This window comes from Leuciscus leuciscus, assembly GCF_965113295.1.
Source record: "Leuciscus leuciscus genome assembly, chromosome: 7".
Classification (NCBI taxonomy): domain Eukaryota; kingdom Metazoa; phylum Chordata; class Actinopteri; order Cypriniformes; family Leuciscidae; genus Leuciscus; species Leuciscus leuciscus.
The window spans coordinates 36,032,304-36,057,384 of NC_138731.1; the positions used below are offsets into that span (position 1 = coordinate 36,032,304).

At 36.8% G+C, this 25,081-nt stretch overlaps 1 protein-coding gene across 2 annotated transcripts in view; it reads right to left on the reverse strand.

Annotated features, from left to right (window-relative positions):
- The window catches only part of erbb4b (erb-b2 receptor tyrosine kinase 4b), a 310,282-nt gene that overhangs the window by 65,121 nt on the left and 220,080 nt on the right, over positions 1–25,081 (reverse strand). For both annotated transcript variants that reach the window (XM_082174552.1, XM_082174551.1), the window contains exons 6-13: positions 19,758–19,876; positions 17,610–17,751; positions 15,769–15,882; positions 14,658–14,784; positions 13,546–13,619; positions 9,258–9,348; positions 7,067–7,266; positions 3,793–3,925 (exon numbers count right to left, since the gene is read on the reverse strand). In XM_082174552.1, the coding sequence (XP_082030678.1) occupies positions 3,793–3,925; positions 7,067–7,266; positions 9,258–9,348; positions 13,546–13,619; positions 14,658–14,784; positions 15,769–15,882; positions 17,610–17,751; positions 19,758–19,876 (1,000 nt within the window). The remainder of the gene's footprint in view (positions 1–3,792; positions 3,926–7,066; positions 7,267–9,257; positions 9,349–13,545; positions 13,620–14,657; positions 14,785–15,768; positions 15,883–17,609; positions 17,752–19,757; positions 19,877–25,081) is intronic.

Sequence of the window (25,081 nt, forward strand, 5' to 3'; positions counted from 1 at the left end):
TGTGTAGACTGTGAGGAAGCTTTTAGAAGACCCCCTTATCATTAGAGGACTTTCTCCCTTTATGTGAACTTCAACTTCACAGGCTCCCTAGTGTTGCACGTTCGGTGTCCACCGCATGTTTCCTGGTTCACTCTGTGTTCTCTTTGTTCTCAACTGTGTTTGCTTTAGGACACAAATTTTTACATTGGACATCAAGTGGAGACCCAATACAGAAACAAAATGGTTTATCATTCAAAAGTAAACAAATATGTATTTTCCAACATGAAATATATCAATGCTACTACTAGGAAAATGCAAAACATGTTTCTGTATTGGGTCTCCATTTGATATCTAATGTGAAACATGACTTGGCTGAATTTTGTAGAATCATAAACAACTGCAGGTGTGTGATTTACAAGTCTCTTATGCTCACCATGGCTGCGTTTATTTAATCAAAAATACAGTAAAACAGTAATATTATTTTGAAATGTTACAACAATTTAAAACTGTTTTCTATTTTAATATATTTTAAAACTTATAATTTATCCTCTGATGTAAAGCTGAATTTTCAGCCGTCATTACTCCAGTCTTCAGTGTCACATGATCTCCCAGAAATCATTCTAATATTCTGATTTGAAGCTCAAGAAACATTTCTTATTGTTATCAATGTTGAAAACAGTTGATCATTTTGTTTTCAGGATTCTTTGATTAATAGAAATTTCAAAAGAAAAGCATGTGAAATAGAAAACTTTTGTAAAAGTATAAAAGTCTTCACTGTCATATTTGATCAATTTAATGTATCATTGGAGAAGAGAAGTATTAATTTCTTTAAAAAAATAAATAAATTACATGTCCCTATTAGTGTCTGACACTGAAAACTGAACCAGAAAGCCTTTTGGACTGTTTTCTGATATATGTTTTACCACTACTAGCCACTTGTTAAACAATCATCTGAAATGAATGTTAATACCAGCTGAAAAAAAAAAAAAAAAAAATCTGCTTGCTTCCAGCAAACCACACAACAAAAACTGTCCTAATCATCTTCAAAAATCTTTCATTTAAAGCTCAAACACCCCATAGTGGGTCTTTTCATTTTTTAGCTGTCTGTTCCCTAATACTGAGTGAATCATCTTGTGCGAACAGCGAGTCAGACCACAGAGGTCGACAACCAGAGGAGAGACAGAGAAAACATTGATATCACCCTGCAAATCAAAACACAAATACACACACACACAAACAAAAACAGCAAAGATAGCGGAGCACTGGGTGACTCGTGTGGGACGGGTGAGTAGGTGGACGTGACAGTGCGAGACAGTGATGCATCCGTGTCCGTGCCGTACCTCTCCAAACCTGCCTCCCGCTTCTCGACCACATAGGGCCTGGTGAGCAGCTTGGGCCTAGAGCCGGCCAGTCTGCAAGGCAAAAGAATCATGTGGGACGATCGCAGGGTGCACGAGCCCTGGTGCTGATTCACTATCAATGCAAAACCAACATGGATGTGGCATTTATATAAAATACAGTGCACCCATCCATGATAGTCCCAGTCCTAAACACTCAAAGGACGAGGGACCGTCTCAAAATGGCAAATGACTGTTGTTTTAGAATGTGAAAATGGATGTTGTTTGTTTATTGCCTTGTTTTAGCTCTGGGCAAGGGAGAAATTAAATTTAGCTGCTTCACTCAGTCAAATCAATCAAACGCTGATATTCATCTTTCCCTTTGAGCAGTACGTAAGCACACAACAAATAAAGAGGGAACTCAAAACCAATCTGTAATTTACTCTCTTCACTGCACTGATCAACACCTTTATTGTTCACTTATTCCAAATGTGTTAACCAAGAGAAGGAGCTTAATGACAAAACAATTTTATGAGCAATCAGACAGACACTGACTACCAAAAAGATTTTTGTGCTGGTTTGGTATTGGTAAAGGCGGTTTACCAAGGAAGCCTGGCTGGTTAAGTTAGTTAAGCAGCATTACGAGAACATCATCCATAACACAACATGTGCAGTTATCTACAATCTACAGTGCCATGGCAAACAAAATTATTAATTTTTCCTTGGGTTGTTTAGGAGTTTATGATGAGATAAAGACACAGGGTACCATGAAATGACACAAAGACAATAAATTAAATGTCTAGTTACACTTTATTTTGACAGTTCACTTTAGACATTCTACTAACTATAAGTAACTTAACTTTGCAACTACATGTCAACTAACTCTCACTAGATATTAATAGACTGTTAGGTTAGGGTTAGAATAAGTTGACATGCAGATGCAAAGTTACTTATAGTCGGTGGAATGTCTGTTGGACGACCATCAAAATAAAGTGTTATCAAATATTAAGCAGATACAAAGAGTCTACTAATACTCTAATGACTGGTAGTTGACATGTACTGTAGTTGCAAAGTTACTTATAGTTAGCAGAATGTCTGTCAACTATCAAACTAAAGAGTTAGCAATTGTCTATCTATTACTGGCTGCACAAAAAACAAGAAAGGACGACAAGAAAATACACAGATTTACTACACAAAATATGTTTTCTAGAGTGTTTTGGCACACATTACAATTGCATGTGCCCTACATATCCACTCAATCTACTGTAATGTGTGACTAGCCAAACACAGTATATGTAACAGTATTTGTGCTTTTATTAAATTATTATTTTATTTATTTATTTATTTATTTATTTTTGTTAAATGAAGGCCATTTGTCTTGGAAAATATTTTACTACACCTGCATTTATTTTTCCTACTTTTAAAATTCTTTTAAAAGGGTAGTGCATCCCAAAATGTTAGTTCTTGTCATTCATGTCATTCCAAACTTGTATGACTTTCTTTTCATCACAAAAGTTTTTATTTTTGGGTGTGTGTGCCCATACAATGAAAGTCAATGTGGTCCAAAACAACATTGAAAAAATGTGTGACTAATTAATAAAAGCTTAATCACTAAGATATTTTTTCCAAATCCACATTTTAAGTGTTTCAACTGAGAAAATATTTTATGAGTAAATGATGACAGAAGTCTTTTTTTTTGGATGAACTATCCCTTAAAAGTTGACATTTTATTATTTTAACCTCGTCACATATCCAGACTATAAAAATACAGTAAACTATGAAAATCTGTCATATATTAAATTGTTTCATATTTTATTAATATCATTAAACCATAAATTAATTTCATGAAAAATGATCTTATTTATTGCGTGGAAAGGATAAACTAGTGAGTTTGAAAAGTGTGTTTCAAGAGTTTATTTTCTTAAAGTACACAGGGTCAAAAGTGCCTATGTGTCTGTTTATCTGCCTTAAATCTTTGTGCGTGTGTGAAAACAAAACCAAGGCTTTACTTAGTTCTTCATTCTGTCATGGTGCTCCACACACTGCTGTATTTGATGTAGACGTCATATGAGGTAGAGCTCACCCAAACACTGTTATTTATTTTCCAGCTCAACCAAGCTTACATTTCATCATTGCAACCTGCTCTCCAAAGCCAGGGGACGTGCTGCTCTGCTGTTTTATTATTGTTTTCTAGAGGATGTAGACATGAATCTTTGTGAAATCCCTGTAGAACAACTAGCTATTGTTCAACCTTAGGAAGACACATCTTCTACAAGCAAACATTAATAAACTGTGCCGGAAAGTATATGCAAATAATCCAACAACATTTCTTGAGCACACCTGTGATTCTTGAGATTTGTAAATTCATGTAGTAAAACATGTCCTGTACAAATATAGTTTTGTGGAGTTATACATATCTATATTACATGTCAATTTAACTTATCAGTGGCATTGAGTGTGGCGTTTAACAACTTACCCTTCGTGCAGGTTGCAGGATTCAACACAGGTGCGTCCCCTGCTAAAGAACCGACAGGACAGGCACTGGTCGGGCCCCGGACCCCAGCATCCAGCATCAGAGCACAGCGGGTCACATACCATACGATCCAAAACTGCAAAAGATATGTTTATCATTAATACAAGAGCATTCATGCCAGTAAATAACTAACTTCCCCATAGTTTCCTTTCATCTCTCATCTGTCCTACCACTGAAAGTGGCAAATGCCTGTCTTATTTAAATAAATGATAATACAAAATGTATAATATATTATAAATTTTTATTACATGACTCTGTGGAATACTTGATTCAGATTGGTCAATCGCGCCATCCAGCGCTGTGTTATTCCCTGATAACAACTGGTAAAAACAGATAACACAGGCTCATCTGGGTAATTGAAGTCAGAACTATAATGTGCCACTAAAGACTGGAGTAGTCGCTGCTAAAAATTCAGCTTTGACATTATAGGAATAAATTACATTTTTAAATATATATACTGTATATATATATATATATATATATATATATATATATATATATATATAAGTTATTTTAAATTGTAATACTAATAAAATATTACAGTTTTTACTGTATTTTTGATTAAATAAATGCAGTCTTGTCGAGCATAATAGACTTCTTTCAAAAACAAACAATCTTACCGGTCCCAAACTTTTGAATGGCACTGGCAGTATATGCAAGTTAATGTAATTTTAATATATATATTTTTTGAATATTATTTTTTTTATGTATGGCAATAGATGATATACGGATATATTTTTTTAATAAAAATGCAGATTTTTATATTTGCCTAAATTACAATGTAGTGCTAATTGTGCAAGTGACTGCTCTAATTGACTTTTTCTAATAAAATGTCATCTGTTCCAAGGTGTTACAATGAAAAACTAATTTCTGTCCATATCTGCATTTCAATCTATTGCACATTTGTCTCCAAATGATGCTGTCAGTCCACCCCAGGGAAACGTTCAGTCGATAGATGGAAAAGATCCTTCGTCAAACCGTGACTGAACACAATGCACACACCATCTGTGAAAAGTGTTACTCGTCCGGTCATGGATGTATTAAGCTTGTACAAAGCTGGCTGTATATGAACTGCTGCATTTCAATTTGAAATGAGGACAGAATGGTCTGGGCGCCCACCCACTGGGCACTGTATTCTGCAGCAGCTGGGAGAGTGTTTTAAAATACTGCTGACACCACTTCAGCAAGTCTCACAGACGTCCTCCTCAACAGACAAACTTCTGAAACTAATGATGAGAATAATATCACTGAAGAGCATATATTGGGGTCAAAAGATTCGAAACCACAGTTAAAATATGGATGTAAACTAATGTGTATTAAATATGAGCAAACTTATGACAATGTGAACAAAAAGTCAAGTTCTTGCTTTCATTGGGAACAATAATGCTGGATTTTACAGCGTGAACTTGTGGGATTCAACCGCCGTCACCGGAATGGGAAACAGGCACTAACAAGGATGCTAAAGACCACAGCGCCTCTTGAGATCAGGGGTTTACCTGCACAGCTCTCACAAAGTCAGCATGAAACGGATGTTGCAATTGTCTTTTCTTCCCTATTGTTATGTATATCCAAGTTAAACAGCTTTTCGAATGAGAAAGAATGTGGAGCAAGACTTTTGTCCGTGTGTAATTGATTAGATCATTTGAATCGTTGTGGTTTGCTATTGCTGTGATCTCAGGTGAGTGACAGGTTGTCACACGTCATCAAAGAAGAGAAAGATGTCTTAGCAAGAGTGAGGGGAAGCTATTTTGATTAAAGAACACAACAATATTCCATAAAAATATTGTTCATTTTGATATCATGGTGAATTCAAAGCAAAAATCAAATACTATACTAGAAATACTAGAAAATAATGAAAACCTCCTCAATGTTTTATGTTACTTTGAGGACTATAGTAAGGATTGCTGAACACCAGGGAGGGATTATTTTATATGTGGCTAGTACATTTATTTGGAAAAATCAATGACTAAATGAGCAATAACATGTAAAAGCACTCCAGAGAGCACAACAAAAACCCAGCCTTTCTCAGGGAACAACATCTAGTTCAAGGACCAACTTGGTGCTTAACGCAGGTATCCAACAGCACGAGGAACGACAGAGAGAAGTGGGAAGCCCTTTCAGCTCTATATTTGTGGCAGATGGATCAAAAAGATGCCAACTTCAAAGTTTTAACCTGGTTGAAAACACACAATTTGGATTGTGTTGATGTCAAAAGCAGTGCTGGGTTGGTTTCCAGGGAGATGTGTAAGAGCCAGGGGGATCGCGAAGCCCAACAAAAGGCTACGGTTGCCGCGAGACATTAATGATTGCTGTTGCATCACAACATCCTGCGCAATGGAAAAGAAGGCCAAAATCTGCTTTTTAGCTGTTTTTCATAAACATCACTCAGCAGCGAGAAAAGAGAGAGTTCTTAAAGACAGAGGTGAAAGTAAATTCCCTCTGGTGATTACAGCTTCTAGAAAAAAAAAAAAACTGAAATGTCAGAAATTGTTGCAGGGTCTTCCCTGCAATTAATTCCCTGTGATTGTTCATGGAGCGACTTAACATTTGCAGAGAATGGGTAATTAGATTGACGGTCCATGCATAAACCCGAGGCATTTGGTTTTTTTTTTCAGGTTTGCGGTAACATCATTCCACACATTTTCAAGTAAAAAAAAAAAAAACATCAAAGAACTCTTTATGTTGGATCTAAGGGTGAATTTGAAGGGTAAAAATGGAGCACATAGTAGGGGGCTTGCATCAGTACTCATATTTCACAGCAGAGTGAGACTCTGATCGTCTGACATCTCCTGACCCCCTCCATCTGTGGAGGAACCCTCATGGCCCCCACTAGGCTCGGCGAGGTGCAATGACACGGCCAGAACGTCAGGTATGAGGGAGCTGCACCAGCACCTTCCAAAGTGACCGAATTTACTACCTCAAAGTCTGCGAGCTCAGCGTGAGGCGTCGTGATCTCTGGCTGTGGTTCGGGTGAACCAGGACAAACAGCAGCTGGAAGCCTGAGAACCATCCTAGCCTCAAGACTTTTTCTCACAGGTCAGATGCTGCAGATCGTTGGGTAGATGTTGTGAAAAACTGTTTTTTGAATTATTTTGATTTGCAAGATTAAACTGGACTAGACCTTATGATGCAAGTCTAATATCTGGCTATGCAAGGATATGACTAATTTATCCTGAAAACGAATGGAACAATAGTAAAAACAGAGCGACGGACTCACTGCACTCCTTGGGGTCGCGGTTGTTGCGGATCAGGGACTTCTGGGTGTTAGTGCGGAAGAGTCGTGTCCAGTTGACGGTGTTGTAATAGCAGAGTTGACTGTTGTTGGTGACGTACACGTTTCCAGCACTGATCTCATTAAGAGACTGGAGCTGAAGTGATGAAATCCACTGCTGCTTCAGCACCAGAAGAGAGATGCCACTAAACAGACGACAAAACACAAGGGGACAAAAGATTACCGTTAACACTTTAAAGAGGGGTTAATTCAGTTACAAAAATAAAGGGAATACACAATATTTAATCAGTACAATACAACAGAAAAGCCCACAATTCTTAATTTTTCTCAATGAATGAATGAATGACTGACTGAATGAATGAATGAATGAATCAATCAATCAATCAATCAATCAATCAATCAATCACTCTGTCTGTCTTTCTATCAATCTATCTGTTTGTGTGTGTGTGTTTGTGTGTGTGTGTGTGTGTCTGTGTGAATAAACAAACAAATGACAAAAAATATTTTAAACAAATAATACAAAATAATAATTAAACATTTGAGGGCTTTATATGAATATAACGAACTAAATAAATAAATAGTTCTATAATATACATTTTTTATTCAAATTATATAATTTATAATTATTTATATGACATTACATTTTTATATATTTAATCAAATACATTTTCGCTTTCCTTTTTTAACAATTTTTCTAACTGAATGAACACATTAAATTGACAAACACAATTTTAAACAAATTAAAAAACAACTAAGAAGACCAGACTTTCTTTTGCCTGGAGACTTGATCAGATCAGAATGAGTAAGAATGAAACAAAAGAATGAGATCTGACACAAAGAAAGCTGAAATGATGGCTTCATGAACAAAAGGCACGAGCGATTTGTCAGTATGAGAGCTGCTGTTGCCTTTCTAAAGCAAGTGTTTAGCTTGCGTCCCCCATCTAGCGTCGCAGAGGATCTCCCACTTCAGATGTGATGAGATGGGTTAATGCTGAGGCGTAATCACAACAGTGTTTTTAATCACAGGCAGGCGTGCTGAAGAGCACATCAAAGGGGCTTTGAGAGTCAGAACGTGCAGGTGCACTTAGACACTGACATCGCTCTCATCTCGCCGAGACTTCTCTTCTGTTATTCCTCTTTGTCTCTACTTTTCCCCCTCTGTGTTTCAGGCAAAAAGCCAGTGTCAGACACAGAACACATCATGTGACAAACGGTAATTGCTACAGTGGTAGAGCTTTCAACAAATGACCCGCAAATGTTAAAACTGTGCTCTCGCTCTCTTTCTGCTTCTCCTGACTCTTTAACTCTAAGCAAATGGGTGTTGCACTGTGTGAATAGAGCTTTTCATTTGTACTCTTTGAACTCTTGGCTAGAAAGCCTCAGCCTCTTTAGAAAAAACGAAAGAGGGGATTCACTAAGAGTGAATTACGCATTTGCACATGCCGTCTGCGTTGTTTTAGTCCAATTCACTAACACGACTAAATGATGCAAATCAGGAGATAATGGAAAAGTAGTAACAAAATTACTGCTGAAAGCAATTTGAACAGCTATAAATCTAACAGGCTTACAGGCTAGTTATTCATCAAATGATAATATTGATATTCAGATGAATAAATGCCACGATCAATAGAAACTATAAACAAATATCTCTTTCAAATAAACATTCATTAACCAGCTCTTTAACATGGACGATAAAGGCACAACACATCAGACAGGCTTTGCATTTTGTGAGTGGAAAACAAGTCTGTAGCGAATTATAATGAATGATTTTGCAAGTTATTTTTAACTTTACATGCTGTTTTCCAATTATTTTTAAGGTTTGATTACAGAACCACAGAAAGACAACAACTGCAAAGTTATTCAATTGACTTTCATGGTTTCTTTTATATAATACAAACATTTAGTTTTGATACCATGTATAAATAAGTAATAGAAATGAATAATCATTTTGAATTCAGGTTTTTTGAGTTCACTGCTCAAAATATAATTATTTTGTTTTGTTAAGGCTACTTCTGCGTTATTTTTCCGACTTAAATGTGTGACGTTGTAATAACAAATGCCTGATTTGGAAGAATGAGTTTCCCAAGTGCACTTGAAGAAAGCAACAGATTTGTGGAAGTAGGATGAGAGGGATTGTTTCTAGAGCTGGCAACATAGAGTGAGCCCTGGGTCTTACCTGTAGAGAGACCTGCCTCCGATGGTTGCCAGATTTGAGAAGACACTCAAATCAGTCATGTTTTCTGGCCAGGACTGAATGTTTAAAAAACCTGGAAAACACAAGATGACACACTCAATGAGCCAAATGATCAGCCGACATAGTAGACATACAGTAAGTGGTGCCACCTACAGTAATTATTAAGAGAAATGCATTACTTTCATTGCAGCATGAAAAAAAAAAAATCCCTCTTAGGAGCTTATTAAAGTAATTAATGACTGTGGGTGATCAGTGCTGAGCATAATCAATGTGTTATTTGAGAAATATGACCACTATATTATGCCTGACTATATTATATTCTCATATCCTGCATCTATCTCCGTTTATTTAATGTAGATTGAAGAGCTGATAGCTATAGATCAAGGAGACATTTTAATAATGGATTCAAAAAATGAATAATTTATTGAAGGGAAAACAATCCTGTGCATATGCCAAGAAGAGACAAACAGGCCATGAGAAAAAAAGAAAGAAAAGAAGAGGACTTTCTTATTCAAGGACAAGAAGAACATAAATTACTCCAATTAGCCTGTATACTTTAACAATGCAAAGCTTGGATGGTGCATATTTCAAGTAATAACTGATATTTGATTGCCTTCAAACTAATTCATTACTTTCAGAGGGACATGTTTGAACAATAGCGGTCTTGTGTTAAGAGACTAATATAAATATTATTCCTGCTGAGAGTTTATGGTCATATCTCTAGGCCGTAACTTGTGGTTATCATTCCTGGCCTGCTTTGTTGTGCTTCGTTAAAATTTTGGATTCAAACGTTTGGATTCCATGAATGTCAACCAGAAAACACTACAGTAAATATTAATGGAGCCATTTGATTAAGACATTTGCCTCCAGTGATGGTTTTCTGGAGGAGACAAAAATACCATCAATAAATCATAAATCATCTAAATTTCACATTAATTGAGCTCTACTGACATTGTTGCCAGACTGTTTATTATTAATGCAAAACCTGCAAAAATGTACCTAAAATGTCATGATTTTCACTCTTAGAAATCAATCATTTCTGAGCTGAAATGGGGTTAAATGCTTCAGCGTTTGCATTTTCCACAGCCTGAGTTATTTGGTCTAAGGTTGTGGAAGCAGATTAGAGGAAGTGCCTCAGTGAGGTGTCGTTAGCGTGGTGTCTGCTGACACTAATTGCCTTAATGACAAAACTGTGCGATGGGAAGTCTAAGAGAGTGTGTCTGCAGTGCCTTGAGAGTGGGCCGCTTGCCTGTCTGTGTTGTAATCTGTTTATTTTTTTTTACGTGTGGAGGTGAGACTTCATCATGCTAATAGTCTAACGAGGTCCCAGAGAACACTTGTCAGCTCGAGACAAACATCAGGAGAGTAATGCTGCCCCACAAATGAATTGCACGGAAGAATCACAAAGGGAACTGCTTCAAATGAGTCTGAGTAACCCAAAATACAGCTGTAGACACCAGCGAGTTTGATCTGCGCCAGCATGATCCTTTAAGGCTAGGATCTCTTTGTGTCATAACTCAGAAATGTATGCTTTAAATTTCTGATGCTTTAATACCGTATGTAGGCTGTTTATATCGTATTTGTTATATCGGTGCATATAAAGTACAAAACTGTTCAAACGTTTTGAGTCAGTAAGACTTTTTTATTGTATGCTTGTATTGCAAGAAATGTATTCTTTTATTCAGCAAGGATGCATTAAATTGATCAAAAGTGAAAGTAAAGACATTTGGTAAAACTGTACAACAAGGTTCATTAGTTAACATTAGTTAATTAGTTAAACTAAGAATGAACAATACTTCTTCAGCATTTGTTAATCTTACTAAATATTACATAACTAGTTAATGCTCTGTGAACTAACATGAACAAACAATGAACAGCTGTATTTTTATTAACTGACATTAACACAGATTAATAAATACTGTAACTAATGCATTGCACATTGTTAGTTCATGTTAGTTAATACATTCGACATATATATATATATATACCTATGATATATACACAGAGTATATATATATATATATATACAGTATATATATATATATATATATATACATACACACATATATATATATACATATACATATATATATGTGTATATACACACACACACACACACACACACACACACACACACGTATAACATCATTCAAATCATCACACACACACACACACACACACACACACACACACACACACACACACACACACACACACACACACACACACACACACACACACACACACACACACACACACAATAGTGTGGAAAAATATATTTTAAACTATATTTGTACTGTGTTTTTTTTGCTTTTTAGAATAAACAATCTGAATCTACTTTGCAACACTGGCCGTTTGGTTGAAAAAACTAACTTCAGAGAAAATAAATACATTTGGAGAAAAATATCAGATATCATGAAAAAAAAATGCTGCAAAAATATTTTCTCAGAAAAAATTGATAATTTTTCACAGTTCTACAGTATGTCCCAGTGCTAACCCCTCCCTCAAGCCCTGAGACCAGGCAAAGGTTAAATCAGGTCAGCCTCTTCTGTCCATCTCTCTTGAGAGATGATTCACAGAGGGCTTGAGCTGAAGGCAGTGCTGGAAGAGCAACAGGCATTTCCCCAAATCTTCAAATACTGGTGGAGAAGCATTCGACTGCGGCTGTGAAATGTTCGTTTAATGCAAGTCAGGGTTTGGGGTTTACTGGGAGTCATACTGACCATGCAACCATACAAAAATTAAATAACAGCCATCTGAAGGGTATTTCGTTTCAGCTGCAACTTCTCACAGCTAGATGACCTTCTTCAAGCGTAAAATGCAAATTGTAAACTGAATTCATTCAAATGGAGTAAACACATTCGATTTAAAACCCGCTGTAAAGAAATACATATAGCGGCACCTCTGGATCTGTCAAAGTCTTCAAGCTGGGGGTCACAGAGCAGAAATAATACCTTTCCAGTCAAGACGTTCTGTCAGAGACTGTGGCCACCTGCATATAGATGTGACAGCCTGACATGCATGCCTCACTGACTTGGAGAGCCCTCTTTGCTGTCACCACAGCAAGAGAGAGCGAGAGAGGTAAAGAGTGTGAGAGAGAGAGAGAGAGAGTGTGAGAGAGAGAGAGAGAGAGAGAGAGAGAGAGAGAGAGAGAGAGAGAGAGAGAGAGAGAGATTGAGAGAGTGTGTTTTCAACTGCTTTCATGTTTCTTATGAGTCCTGCTCTCCTTTGGGAAGCTCTCTTCAGTTGGAGAAATCTTCCTCATCATGTATTCATCATATATAGGGCCTCCCCGCTGAGATACAGAGAAACAGTCTCTCGTACAAACACACACACAGTTACACACATCCCACACACACGTCTACAAATCCACAAACACACTAGATCTTCCTCTGTGCTTTGTTCCATGTGTTTTTGATGCAACTCTTCAATAAAACAGGTGGATTATGAAAATCTGGGCATGTGAATCAGCTATTTTCATTTTACAGCCCTCTTTATGAAAGGGGTTTAAAATGTTTTGAGCTTGTCCACTTCCAGAGGTAGACAAAAATGCATTCGACCAGATTGCTTTTGTAGTGTAGACGCTCGTGGTCGAATGAGTTCGAACAGCCACAGAAGCCTACTCTCCACCTACTGACCAAATGCGTAAAGATTATTGGAAGCGCGCAAGCCAGACTGGATTTAAACTTTGTCGGCTGGAGAACCGAGTTTGGTTTGAAGACGAAAAAACCAAACTAAGCACTATGTTCTCTCACCATTGATGATTTCTAATGCACTCACAACGTTTGCAGTAGTCTTGCAAATGAAGGTGTAAACAGGATAATGTTATAGATTGTCAAGGGGAATGTTTCTCCCTCGTCTACTTGTGATCCAACCGATCAAAATGCATCTTAATACCAGGTTTAAGCAGGGCCTTAGTGTGTTAAACAAATAACACTCATGCAAAGTGCACAGTAAACGTAACTTGACTGATTTCAGCAGAGATTGAGTTAGCAGTGCTTGTGCTAACATAAATAAATATTGGGTAAAATTGTTCATTTATTATATTAGCATATAGCATTTCTTTAAATATGTGCCTGCCAGAGGAGGATGGGCTCCCCTTGCTGAGTTCTGGTTCCTCCGAAGGTTTTTTCTTTGTCATTTATGGCTTGCGCAATTTGTGTTTGTAAGGCACTATGCATTATTCAAAGATGCCTTGAAAACAATGTGTTATCATATTATCATCATTATTGTGTAAAAGACCAATCCAAATTAAACCAACATGACTTACCAGTGATCTCTCGAACGGTGCGGAACACATTGAGTTTCTCTGGATCCAAGGGCTCTATGTTGTGGTATATGTCCCTGTAACACAAACGGAGATCGATGCAAATACACATCATACTCAGTACATACTGAAAACCATATCATTTCTTTAATAAATCAAGAAAAACATAGCATTTTGAGTCCAGATCGTGTAACGAGCTCTTTTGCAAGCCATTTGCAAAAATCTAGTTATTAGAGAGTCCATAAGTGCAGACTATCAATATAAAAGCATTTAACCAGTGACCACATCCATCCCAGTATGCTGAATTTTCTAGATCTTTTCTAAGTCTCCATGCCTTATAATGTTCTTTTGAGCGGTACAGCAGGTTTTAATAGCACCACTGAGCTGGAGATCTTCTGGGAGGATGTGTCCAGAACACCTGCTGACGCGGCGTGTGTGAGAGTGTGCACGTGGGAATACGTGTAAGAAATATGTGCACTCCATAGCACAGTTTGTGGTGGAGATGATGTCATATGCATGCCTATCAGGATGTGTGTATGTGTGCACATGGGTTTTCCCAGCATGCCTGTGGCTGCTGGCCCTGGATTGCTCTTTAAGAGCAGAGTCAGCTATACGGGGTTAAAGGGCCAGCCAAGCAGGCACAGTGGGATCAGAAAGAGACCACTGGAGGAAGCAGGTCAACCAGAGGTCAAATGACTTCTTGACAAGCTGACAATCAAATATTTCACAGCACTTATATAAAGAGGGGGCAGCAGATTTCTCATATAAAGTCACATTAACTGCGGCCGTCTTGAGAGTCAGTAGAAGGTCTCGTAGGTCTTGCTTGCCTGTCTAAACTCGCAAAGTGTGTTAACGGCACTTTTAATGTGTGCTATTAAACTAGCCACTGCTGTGTTTTTTTTACACAGCCATGATGTGAATGGTTTCTCTAGAGCTTTTCTTTCATGAATCCCCTCCTGCATCATTAAAGCTGATGTTATCTGATAAAAAGAAGCAGTATAGGTCAAATGGCTTCCGAGAATCCAATATTCGATATTCAGCTGTAAAGCAGAGTGTAATGGCTGTGAAGTGAGTCGAAAGAGGCCTTGAGGAGAGGAAAAAGGAGCCACTCTCACCCTTTAATGCCTGTGATGAGGAACACCAGATTTCCGTTGATCTTGGTGCAGTTGATGAATCTGTCAATGTTGCTGGAGTCGACGGTCTGAGCCGTCTGAAGGCTGGCAGTGCCAATCCCATCACATGCTATAACATAAACCGTGTAAAAATCATGGATAGAATTTTCAGGTGATGTTTGATAACTTTGAAAGAAAGAATAATTAATGAATGGTTAATGTCAGGTCAACTGACCCCTTCAGAAATTGGTTAGCAAGGTTCCCACCAAAAGACCATACTTCACACATTACTGTTACTGCTGTAAAGTTCACGGTGCACAATACATGTACTGAGATGCAGTGTTTTGTCACAATACACCGCGGCACAATGGACAAAGTAGGTTGTTTACTGGAAAGGCTGAACTATCCTGATAACAATAACTACAGTAACCAATGAACTTCACAAGTTGATGCAAATAAATAAATAAATACATAAACAAAGACTGTATCAATACCAGTCTTTGAATAGCAGCAGTAGTTCCATGTAGTTTTAAGCGCTGTGTTACCAGTAATTGTATTTTACATTTGATTGTTTCTTTTCTTTGTTTTCAGAGAGAAAAAAAAATCTATATAATTATATACATTTATATTTTATATAATTATATATATATATATATATATATATATAAAAATAAATAATTTCAATATTACTATATTACAATCTATAATATTGTACATTTATAATTTATAAAAATCAGTGTTATCCAAAACTATTAAAAAATATTTTTTGTTAACTGAAGTAAAGCTGAAATAAAATGCAATATAAATATTATTAAACTTAAATAGACGTCTGAAATGGTGAAAAATTTAATAAAATAAAAAATAAATAAAAATGCCCAAAACACATACCAAAATGACTAAAACTTAAACTAAAACTAAAATATAAAAGCTAATAAATAGCATGTAAGTAATATTAAAATAATACTGTTATAAATTAAGGAAATAGCATTTCCACCAAAAATTTGTTTTTGCTTTGCTATCACAGTTTGTGAAATTTCAAATGACATATTGGTTTTGGGGCAATCATCATAGCAAATATGGCATTTTGGTCTGTTTTGATGAAGTGTGTGATCACCTTTAGGGCAGATATCAGTGCAGGGGATGCACATCTTGATCCTGTTCTCCTCCACCTCCATCTTATTGCTGGGACAGGCTCTGACACAGGAGCTGTGGTCCACCACGAAGTTATCTATCAACCCCACACACAAAAGCAGAACAAACGGTCAGACTGCAGCGTGCCCCTGAACAAACTCTAAGCAATCTCTGTGAAAAAGGCCATTGACATTTTGTAATGGTAGAGAAGAAACATCCATTCTCAGACAAAAACCATTAACGCATCCGCACGAACGCACTGGGGACCCTGACTGTGGCGTGTGCGCGTGGAAAGAGCCCATTTCCGGCGGCGACTGTGCAGCGTGGCATCCATCACCAGAGAGGAGAAAGGGCTCACGAAGGGCCAGATAAAAGAAGATGGAGCTCTCAAGTGCAGACGTCTCTCTTCACCTCTTACATTAAATGTGAATCTCAGAGTCTTACTGTGGCATTAGATTTAACGTGACACCAGAAGAACGAATAAGCCTGGGGAAAAAAACCCCAGAACCCTCACTTGACAGCCTCGTGAAACCCAACCAAAGTGAGGATTTCAGAGATGTACCATTGAATGAAGAGGCCTTGTCCAAACTGCAGAGGGCAGTTTGGGTAATGGAACGGGTCTCTGAGTACTGCGCAATACCATTCATCGTGGACTGAGCACTGGAGTGGGCGTCTGTCAGTGTGCAAACCCTTCATTCTGCAGCAGTGGCGGCCCAGCAGGGGGGAATGATGGCACTCGTGCTCACCTATAACCACTGTTATCAAAACTCTCTTTCATAATTTTGATGTTACTTTCTATTTCCCTGTTCTCTCCTCTGCAAAGAAGTCAGGCCAGTTCATTCGAAATTTTCATCGTTTCAATGAGAAACACACGAGATTCCTATCTCCGTAAACACTATCAGGTCTATTCACACTCAGCTCTGTTTTATATGTTGCATTGTTTGTATGCGTATAGTACATGTACTTTGCTGACAATGCAAAGCCTTTAAAACATTTACATTTTTACTTAATACATTTAAATGTGGGATGGACAATAAAAGATTTAACAGTGGTTGAAATTAAGTTTATCTTCTGTTTGGGGACCCACATTGAGGTGCATTACTGTTTTGTGGATATTATTTTTTTATAATATCTGTCTACTAGAATTTGATTAGGTTAGAGTAACGTATTAAATTAATGCAAAGAAAAAAAAATTTATTTATCAAAAATAAAAATAAACTAATTCTCAACAGAAATGAGGGTTAGCTTAATGTCGTTTTGAACGCATATTTTAACAATAATTATTTTGAGATCAAACAATAGTTGGTGGACCCCCTGCAGTACTGCCACAGATCTTCTTTCTTTCTTTCTTTCTTTCTTTCTTTCTTTCTTTCCTTCCTTCCTTCCTTCCTTCCTTCCTTCCTTCCTTCCTTCCTTCCTTCCTTCCTTCCTTCCTTCCTTCCTTCCTTCCTTCCTTCCTTCCTTCCTTCCTTCCTTCCTTCCTTCCTTCCTTCCTTCCTTCCTTCCTTCCTTCCTTCCTTCCTTCCTTCCTTCCTTCCTTCCTTCCTTCAAGTCAACAGAGGCCAAGAAGCTGAGTGAGATTTATCAGACAGGCTCACTCCTGGGGCTCTATGTGTGGGCCGCACCTCAACAGGGGCTCAGAGGAGCGTGAGGACTCAGGTGCAGCCGATTCGCCTCATTTGCATTCAATCTGAAACATGCTTACATGCCCGCTTGTGAACGCGCCTAGACATGGCATCTGATATCCATTTATGTGAGTGAAAGATCCAGCTAGAAACATGTGCGTAAGCATATACAGGTTTGTATTCATTCTCTCCGTCTTACGTGGGCACTTTTTGACGCAGAAAGCTCCATATGTGTATTTGGCCCGCGGGTTGTGCTCCAGCTGGAACGTGGTTGGGTTGTAGACGAAGGGTTGTGGGCATTGCGTCACGCATGCACCGCTGTCGTTGAAGTTAGTGCAGGCCTGGACACAAGGAAACAAGGTTATTGACAGCAATACACATTTATTTAATAAAACAGCTGATAAAATATTGTGTTGCTACTCTTACAGTCTCATTTTTGTAAATTATGCAATAGAAGAATGTGTAGGAACACAAAATCAGCTTCAACACACAAAAAAGTATGTCAACCAACACCAATACTACATAAAAGCAATATAGAGCAGCAATGCTACTAATAAATAATGATTCAAACCAGCTTAAGGAATGAAAAAAGCTCTATACTTTGCCTTTAGAAACATGTGAGAACATATGTTTCCTGTCTTAGAGGTGCTGAGATTTAAAAAAATTGAAGGCATTGATCCAAATCCCAATGCATGCAGCGAAAGTGCTTTTTCAATTAAAAGGGAACAATTGAGAAGTACAATATCAATGACTACAGCTGAGGATAACTAATTAAAAAAACAGAGAGGTGCGATAAATCGCTTTCTCTGAGGGCCGGAGAGGCGAGGAACAGTCAGAGACGCTCGGGATCTGCCCAGGCAACACGCAACAAAAGAGCTACAGAGGTGTGGCCCCACTCTCATTCACAGCAAAGCATTGTGGGAGGAAATGAGATTTTAATGGTATCTCCAGTGCAAAGAACATCTCCTATAGGGAGATTTCTGGTCAAAAGCGACTCATCTGTAGGCAACATAGATCTCTTTTGCAGAAGTGAATTGCAGACGTGAATATCACAGCTGAACAAAACTCACAGATAAGGTGAGGGAGCTAGAATGGGTCTGGTGCTGTTACCGTAACACTTATACAATTGCAGGTTTATGGGATGCTGATAAGGCCATAGATGACTGACAGACTGTGTGTGTGTGTGTGTGTGTGTGTGTTTGGGGAAAAAAGTTTTTAAATGCTGAGACATCTAAGAGGATAAAATTTGAGGTTAGGGATTCTATTCGACCCAGAAAAGATGTTGACTATTTAGTTTTTTTGTCTATGCTTAAAAGCACAATGCCCACATTTGCATAATTTCAAACACAGTGAGGTTTCCATTCAAATTCCACATTCAAATCTGAGATTCAAAATCTAATTTTAAACCTATAAAAACTATTTTAGAATTAACATTGCACATCAACATTTCCAGACCACTTTAAATTTGTGATATTTTGACCATGTTTAAAATCCCGTTCGCATGACGGCAACTATAACAATAACTATAAAGTTTTAAAAATCATTCTAATTCTATGAGAATAGGGAAGTCCACACCACAACTAATTATAACAACAACAGAAGAACGACATCATTGAAATCACTTTCAGAACAATTTTTGTCCAGCTGATAAATGATAAAAACAATGACAGCCAATCAGAATCCATCCTGCTTTAAAGAACTTGAGCATTTAAAGTGGCAGGCGACATAACTGCAATGTGTGCTCATAATAAACAAAATGTCACGGTGCATTGGTGTGGATATATACATATATATTTATATATTCATTGTTATAGCTATCTTTATAGTTATCTTACTTATTACTCTTGGTGTGAAGGACCTTAACTTGTACAAAAGTTGAAATGTTCTTGCTTCCTTTGAAGCTCAATAAGGTCTTTGGATCATTCTCAAATCTTGCTGGAAAATATGATAATCAGGTTTTATACAAACTTGTGAAGTTCATGCAGCTTGAGTACTGCTGCTATTAAAGCAAAAAGAAAAAGAAAAATTGTGTTTGCTGATCATATAATTTGTGTTGATAAAAACCCTATAAAAATAGAAGAATGCAAAAGCTCAAATTTGCTAGTGGACTTTGAAGCCCCACTTTATATATTGACAATGACATGCAAATACAGAACAAATACAGAAGTTTGTGGACAGAGGACTTTTCATCCTGCTGTCACCATATAGAACAAACTCTAGTCGTGTGATCTGTGACTAGTCGACACAGAGCCAAAACATCAACTAGTGGCAGAGCTAATCGACTATATTCTGCAATCACTAATATGCTTGGGTGTATGTGTGTGTTACAAAAATACTGAAGACATACAAAGCAGTCTGTGTCCTTCGGTCCTGAACAGCCTCCAGCACACTCGCGATGGCAGCAGTCACTGACATACGGCCCGAAACAGCGACCATCACACTGCTCGGCACACACCGTCTTGGTCACTGAGAAGGTAACAGAGAGATAAGTTCAGAAACTGTTCGTGAAAAAAAGCATTTTCTAATGACAATTAGCACCTGTGTTAACAAACACGTTAACCATAATACCTCATCATACAACACAGCTGTCTAGATGACAGTAGGAGTGGTATTAAGTAGGAGTAAACTCTTAACTTCAATGATGGTGAACATGGAGCAGTGCTGCTTTCCTACTCCTAGCGATACTCACAGTAATAAATTTAGACATTCACAGTAATTCCTACCATATGGCATGCCAAATACATAACCGGTGTAGCTGCTGAATGAGCTTAGGGAGCTTTCTGAAATAAGGCCAACTTTATGCACTGCAAGGATGCAAACGAAGATGCGGATGCTTGGTTAATGCAACTCTTCTTACGTTGTTAGAATAGTAACAAACTTTACTCATGGGTGTGATAGAGTTATTATCAAAATGGATAAAATATTATTAAGGTACTATTAAGGGGCTTAGTACATTTTTTTTTTTTTAAGTTATATTCAGAAAATATTATTACAATTTAAAATAACTGATTTGTATAATATATTTAAAAATGCAATTTATTCATGTGAAGGCAAAGCTGAATTTTCAGCTTCATTACTCCAGTCTTCAGTCAAGTCAAGTCACATTTATTTATATAGCGCTTTTTACAATACAGATTGTTTCAAAGCAGCTTTACAGAGATAACAGGAAACTGCAACAAAGTTTGTTTCCAGAAGAAAATAGCATCACAGTCCAGCTTCAGCTTCAGTTCAGTGTCACATGTTCCTTCAGAAATCATTCTAATATGCTGATTTGGAAACATTTCTTCCTATTATCAATGTTGAAAACAGTTGTACTGCTTAATTGTTTTGTTTTTGTTTTGTTTTTGTGATACTTTTTTTCCACCATTTTTTGATGAATAGAATGTTCAAAAGAACAGCATTTATTTAAAATAGAAATCTTTTATAACATTATAAATGTCTTCACTGTTACTTTTGATCAATTTAATGCATCAGTGCTGAATAAAAGTATCCATTTCTTTTAAAAAATCTTTCTTAAAATGGTTTAGCTAGCTGTAAATGTGTCGAATTTAACTAAATTCCTGAGTAAGATCCTCCTAAAACAGGTGCTCATCACAAAAGTTGACCTGAAAGAGAGAACTAGCTACAGTAGAATACAGTTTACGCTAATGGCCGTGGGTTATGCTTCTGGAATGCAACAATGTCCAAAATCACAAAGACTCAAATTCTACAAAGACTGTCATTTTAATTTATCTACTAGCCCCCACACAAATGTGAGTGTGAGTGTTACTAGCAAGGTGCTTGTAAAACGGTGTAATTGGATTTCCACAGCAGCATTTGTATATGCATGCTTGTTCGGGCTGACTGCACGCTACACAGCCTCTTACAAATGCGTGTTAATTCTTTATCAAGAGTTCATTAGGCTCTCTAAGCATGACAGGATTCAGATGTACATGGATCTTGGTACGTTGACATAGAATTTCAAGCTGTAACAGCAGTGTCCTGCTGGGTGACATGCTATACTTAATCTAAAACTGCATCAAATATTTCTTCATTTTTTAGTATAACTTCTATACATGCAGTTTTAATGATCTCATGCTAAAGAGAACTTATAAAAAAAATTTTTTTAAAAGGAACTTCTGACGTGAGATAGATGAATAAATTCTTATTTGATCATCCATGTTTACATATTAATGATTTTTTTTAGTTTTTTTTTTTTTATCAAAATATTTTTTCTCTCACAATTGCGAGTTTATATCACGCAATTCTGACATTATGACTCAAAATTGCACGTTTAAATTGTGAGAATAAGAATAAGGCAGTTAATACTATATTAAACCTGACAACAAACCTGCTTCCCATATGAGTGAACCAATAAAAACATATTTATTTTTAAGGATAGAAGGAGGAAAATGGCCTTTTTTTAACACAATTTGTTTACGGGGAAAACAAAACAAAAACAAAAAACCTTAATATCTTGGCACCAGGGGAAATAATAATAATAGAATTTTTTTTTATATGAACCCTTCAAGAGAACTATAAAAAAAATCTAATAGGACATTGGAAAAGATGATTATCTCAGCACCTATACACACTTTCCCTTGAACATTTATATAACTTTTAAACTAAAATGTTGATAGAAATGGTCATCTACCTATTTACATTCACAAGCGTCTCTAGTCATTACAGCATTGCTATAAGACCTGCACAATGCATCCAAGAATTTTATATATATGAAAAAGTACATAATCGATACACTTTGAGAGGCATTTGTGAATAGATTCAATTTATGTGAATTGTCCTTCCTCTGAAATACCACTTTTACAATTCCATTATGGCGATGTAAGCCATAACCGCATAGACACCAAATGGCCTATTTTTCAAAACAAAAGACATTTTACTGAACTAAAGGCCCACTCAGAAACTCAATGATATGTTGATTCATTTGCCATAAAACACGCTTTTTAAAATACACCCAGCTCTGGCAATTATACACCATCAATCTGCTAAAGTACACAGAAGACTATGAAGCACAGAATATTTAGCCTCTGAGAGTTTCATTAGCGGCTCAACTGCCGTGTTTTACGGCGCTGACACATTTTAGGTCAAGAAGCGCCGCTCTTGTTTAGATGTAATCCCGTTTAGCTATGCACAAATTGATTCCAAATCTAATTATGCGTCAAAAAAAAAATCATTATTTGAACACACTAGATTGAAATATTTACTCAGTATCCACTGGGTTGAGGAGAAATACAGATTTAAGTTTGCAGAAATGACAGGGAAGCTACAGCGAAAATCCAACAAGAATGTTTAATGCTCTCAACTTAGTAAATAGCTTCATTAGCGTGAGATGGAACTCGAATCCATTTCACAGTCGCGCAGTTCTCCAATTACTTCGTCCTTATCGTTTCGACAATTAAGACTACTCAAGCTAGGCGGCTGGTGGCGAGGCGAGCTGCGGATTTAACCGCTGTGATGAGAGAAGGAAGGTGAGGACGACGAGATGAGGGAAGAGGAGAGAGAACAGACGGGACTTATCTGGTGCAGTGCGGTGACATGTAATGTCTTTGTGGAGGCAGTTTGCAGAAGCAAAGGTTTGCCTATGACTATCTAAATGAGATCAGAATATACTAGAGAGAAAGAGAGAGAGAGAACAGGCTATGTTCCAAAACCTAGTGAGCTGCTTATGTCTGCAACATTTTTAGTTCAACCAAAAATGAAAATTCTGTTATTACTGTTTCAAATCCATATGCTGTTATGTCTGCTATGGAACAGACATTTTTGGAGCATCGTTATACAGATTTTTCCATACAAGAACAGCTCAGATGAGTGTGGAATGAGATGAGGATGAACAAATAATGCCAGAATGTTAATTTGTTTTGGTGAACTGCTGCTGCCCCCCCCCCCCAAAAAGGCAGCATGATTATAGTCCCAAAATCTAAAGAAACATCACATCACAATATCTTTCATGGAGAAGGCAATCCCATAATGATATAAAAATTCTGATGAGCTCAATGAAATAATCCATGCAAGATATTGTTTATAAATGTACAGTATATACACTGCCATTAATTATTTTTTTTAAAGAAGTCCCATATGTTCATCAAGGCTGCATTTATTTAATCAAAATACAGCATTATTGTAATTTAAATGACTGTTTTCTATTATTTTTTAAAAAATAAAAAATTAAATGATATATCCTGTGATGGCAAAGCTACATTTTCAGCAGTCATTTCTCCAGTCTTCAAAATGATCCTTAAGAAATCTTTCTAATATGCTGATTCGGTGATAAAAAAAAAAATGTATTATTATTTAATCAATGTTGAAAACAGTTGGGCTTCTAAACTTTTTTGTTCAATGTAAAAATCACTTTTGATTGATTTTACATCCTTGCTGTATGAATTAAAAATAAAATAAAATAAAATACTGATCCCAAACCTTTGAACGGCAGTGTACAATTCATTCAATAAATAACCTTTTGTTGATGAGTATTGATTATATAATTTAATGTAATTAAAAATTGAGTATTCTATCCAATTTTTGTGTATCCTGATTCCTGAATATGTTTACATTAACAACAACAGTGAAATCAACTGAGATTCCAGTCTTTTGTGCGCTTTGCTATTTGTATGAGTTGCTGTTCCAAATTGGTTACTACATATGAGGTTCCATTTTTGTTAGTATGCTTGCTAGAACACAGCCACAGAGAGACAGAAGCGCCTGTTCAAATAAATGGTTTCTCCATTTAAATAACAGATTTCCTCTCAGAGGTCTTGAAGATGGAATGAAAACAAAACTGAGTGAGAAGAATGAGAGTGTGTTGGTACCCAGATGGAGGGACAGAGTGAAATGACAGGTACATCTGCAGAAGAGAGAGGAAAGAGGAAGCAGGGAGGACATTATGATTAATTAGAGTGTATCTGAGAAGCAAAAAGGCTCATATTCTCCTACTTGACCCACCAAACCATTTTACTGTAAGTCTATAAAAATGATTGTCCATTACGTGAATAAATGGTGATATCACCAGGGTAGTACAAATTCCAGGTAGTTTTCCTGCCATTCTGTAAAATGAAATTGCTCTGCTCTGCTCATCTGTGTGATGATACTGTCGTGAATACAGATACATGGTCTCACAGATGTGCTGAAATACCATTAGCAGTTCCAGACAGAGTCGGCAGACTTACTGCTCTTTTTTTTAGGTGAAAATCTATAGAATTTTGTGGCAAGTATGGTCAAATAAAAGAACTAGACACCTATGTTTACTGTTTAGGTACAATTTCTGCTGCTTTAATTTAAGTTTTCCTTGCCAATCACTAGTATGGATCAACAACCATCAGATACAAAAATATATATTATTTATTATAAATATCCACAAAATTGAATGAAAAATGAATGGAGACTACAGGATGTGTCAAATTATGTGGAAATCTGTGGCATTTTCTGCAGAAATGATCTGCACAGATTCCGTATGGGCCTGCCTATTAACTTTCCATCTCCTCTAGCTCATGCTAATGACACAAGAGTACTGTAATGCCATGAGAGGTTTTTCTCTAATATGAAAATGTCAAAAATGGATTATTTTTTCAGCAGAAAAAACTAAAATACAAGTTGAGTGTTTTGTCCTTAAAAAAAAAAAAAGACCCTTACTGCTTCATTAGCAAGCTTTTCAAGGCAGGGGAAATGACATGTTTT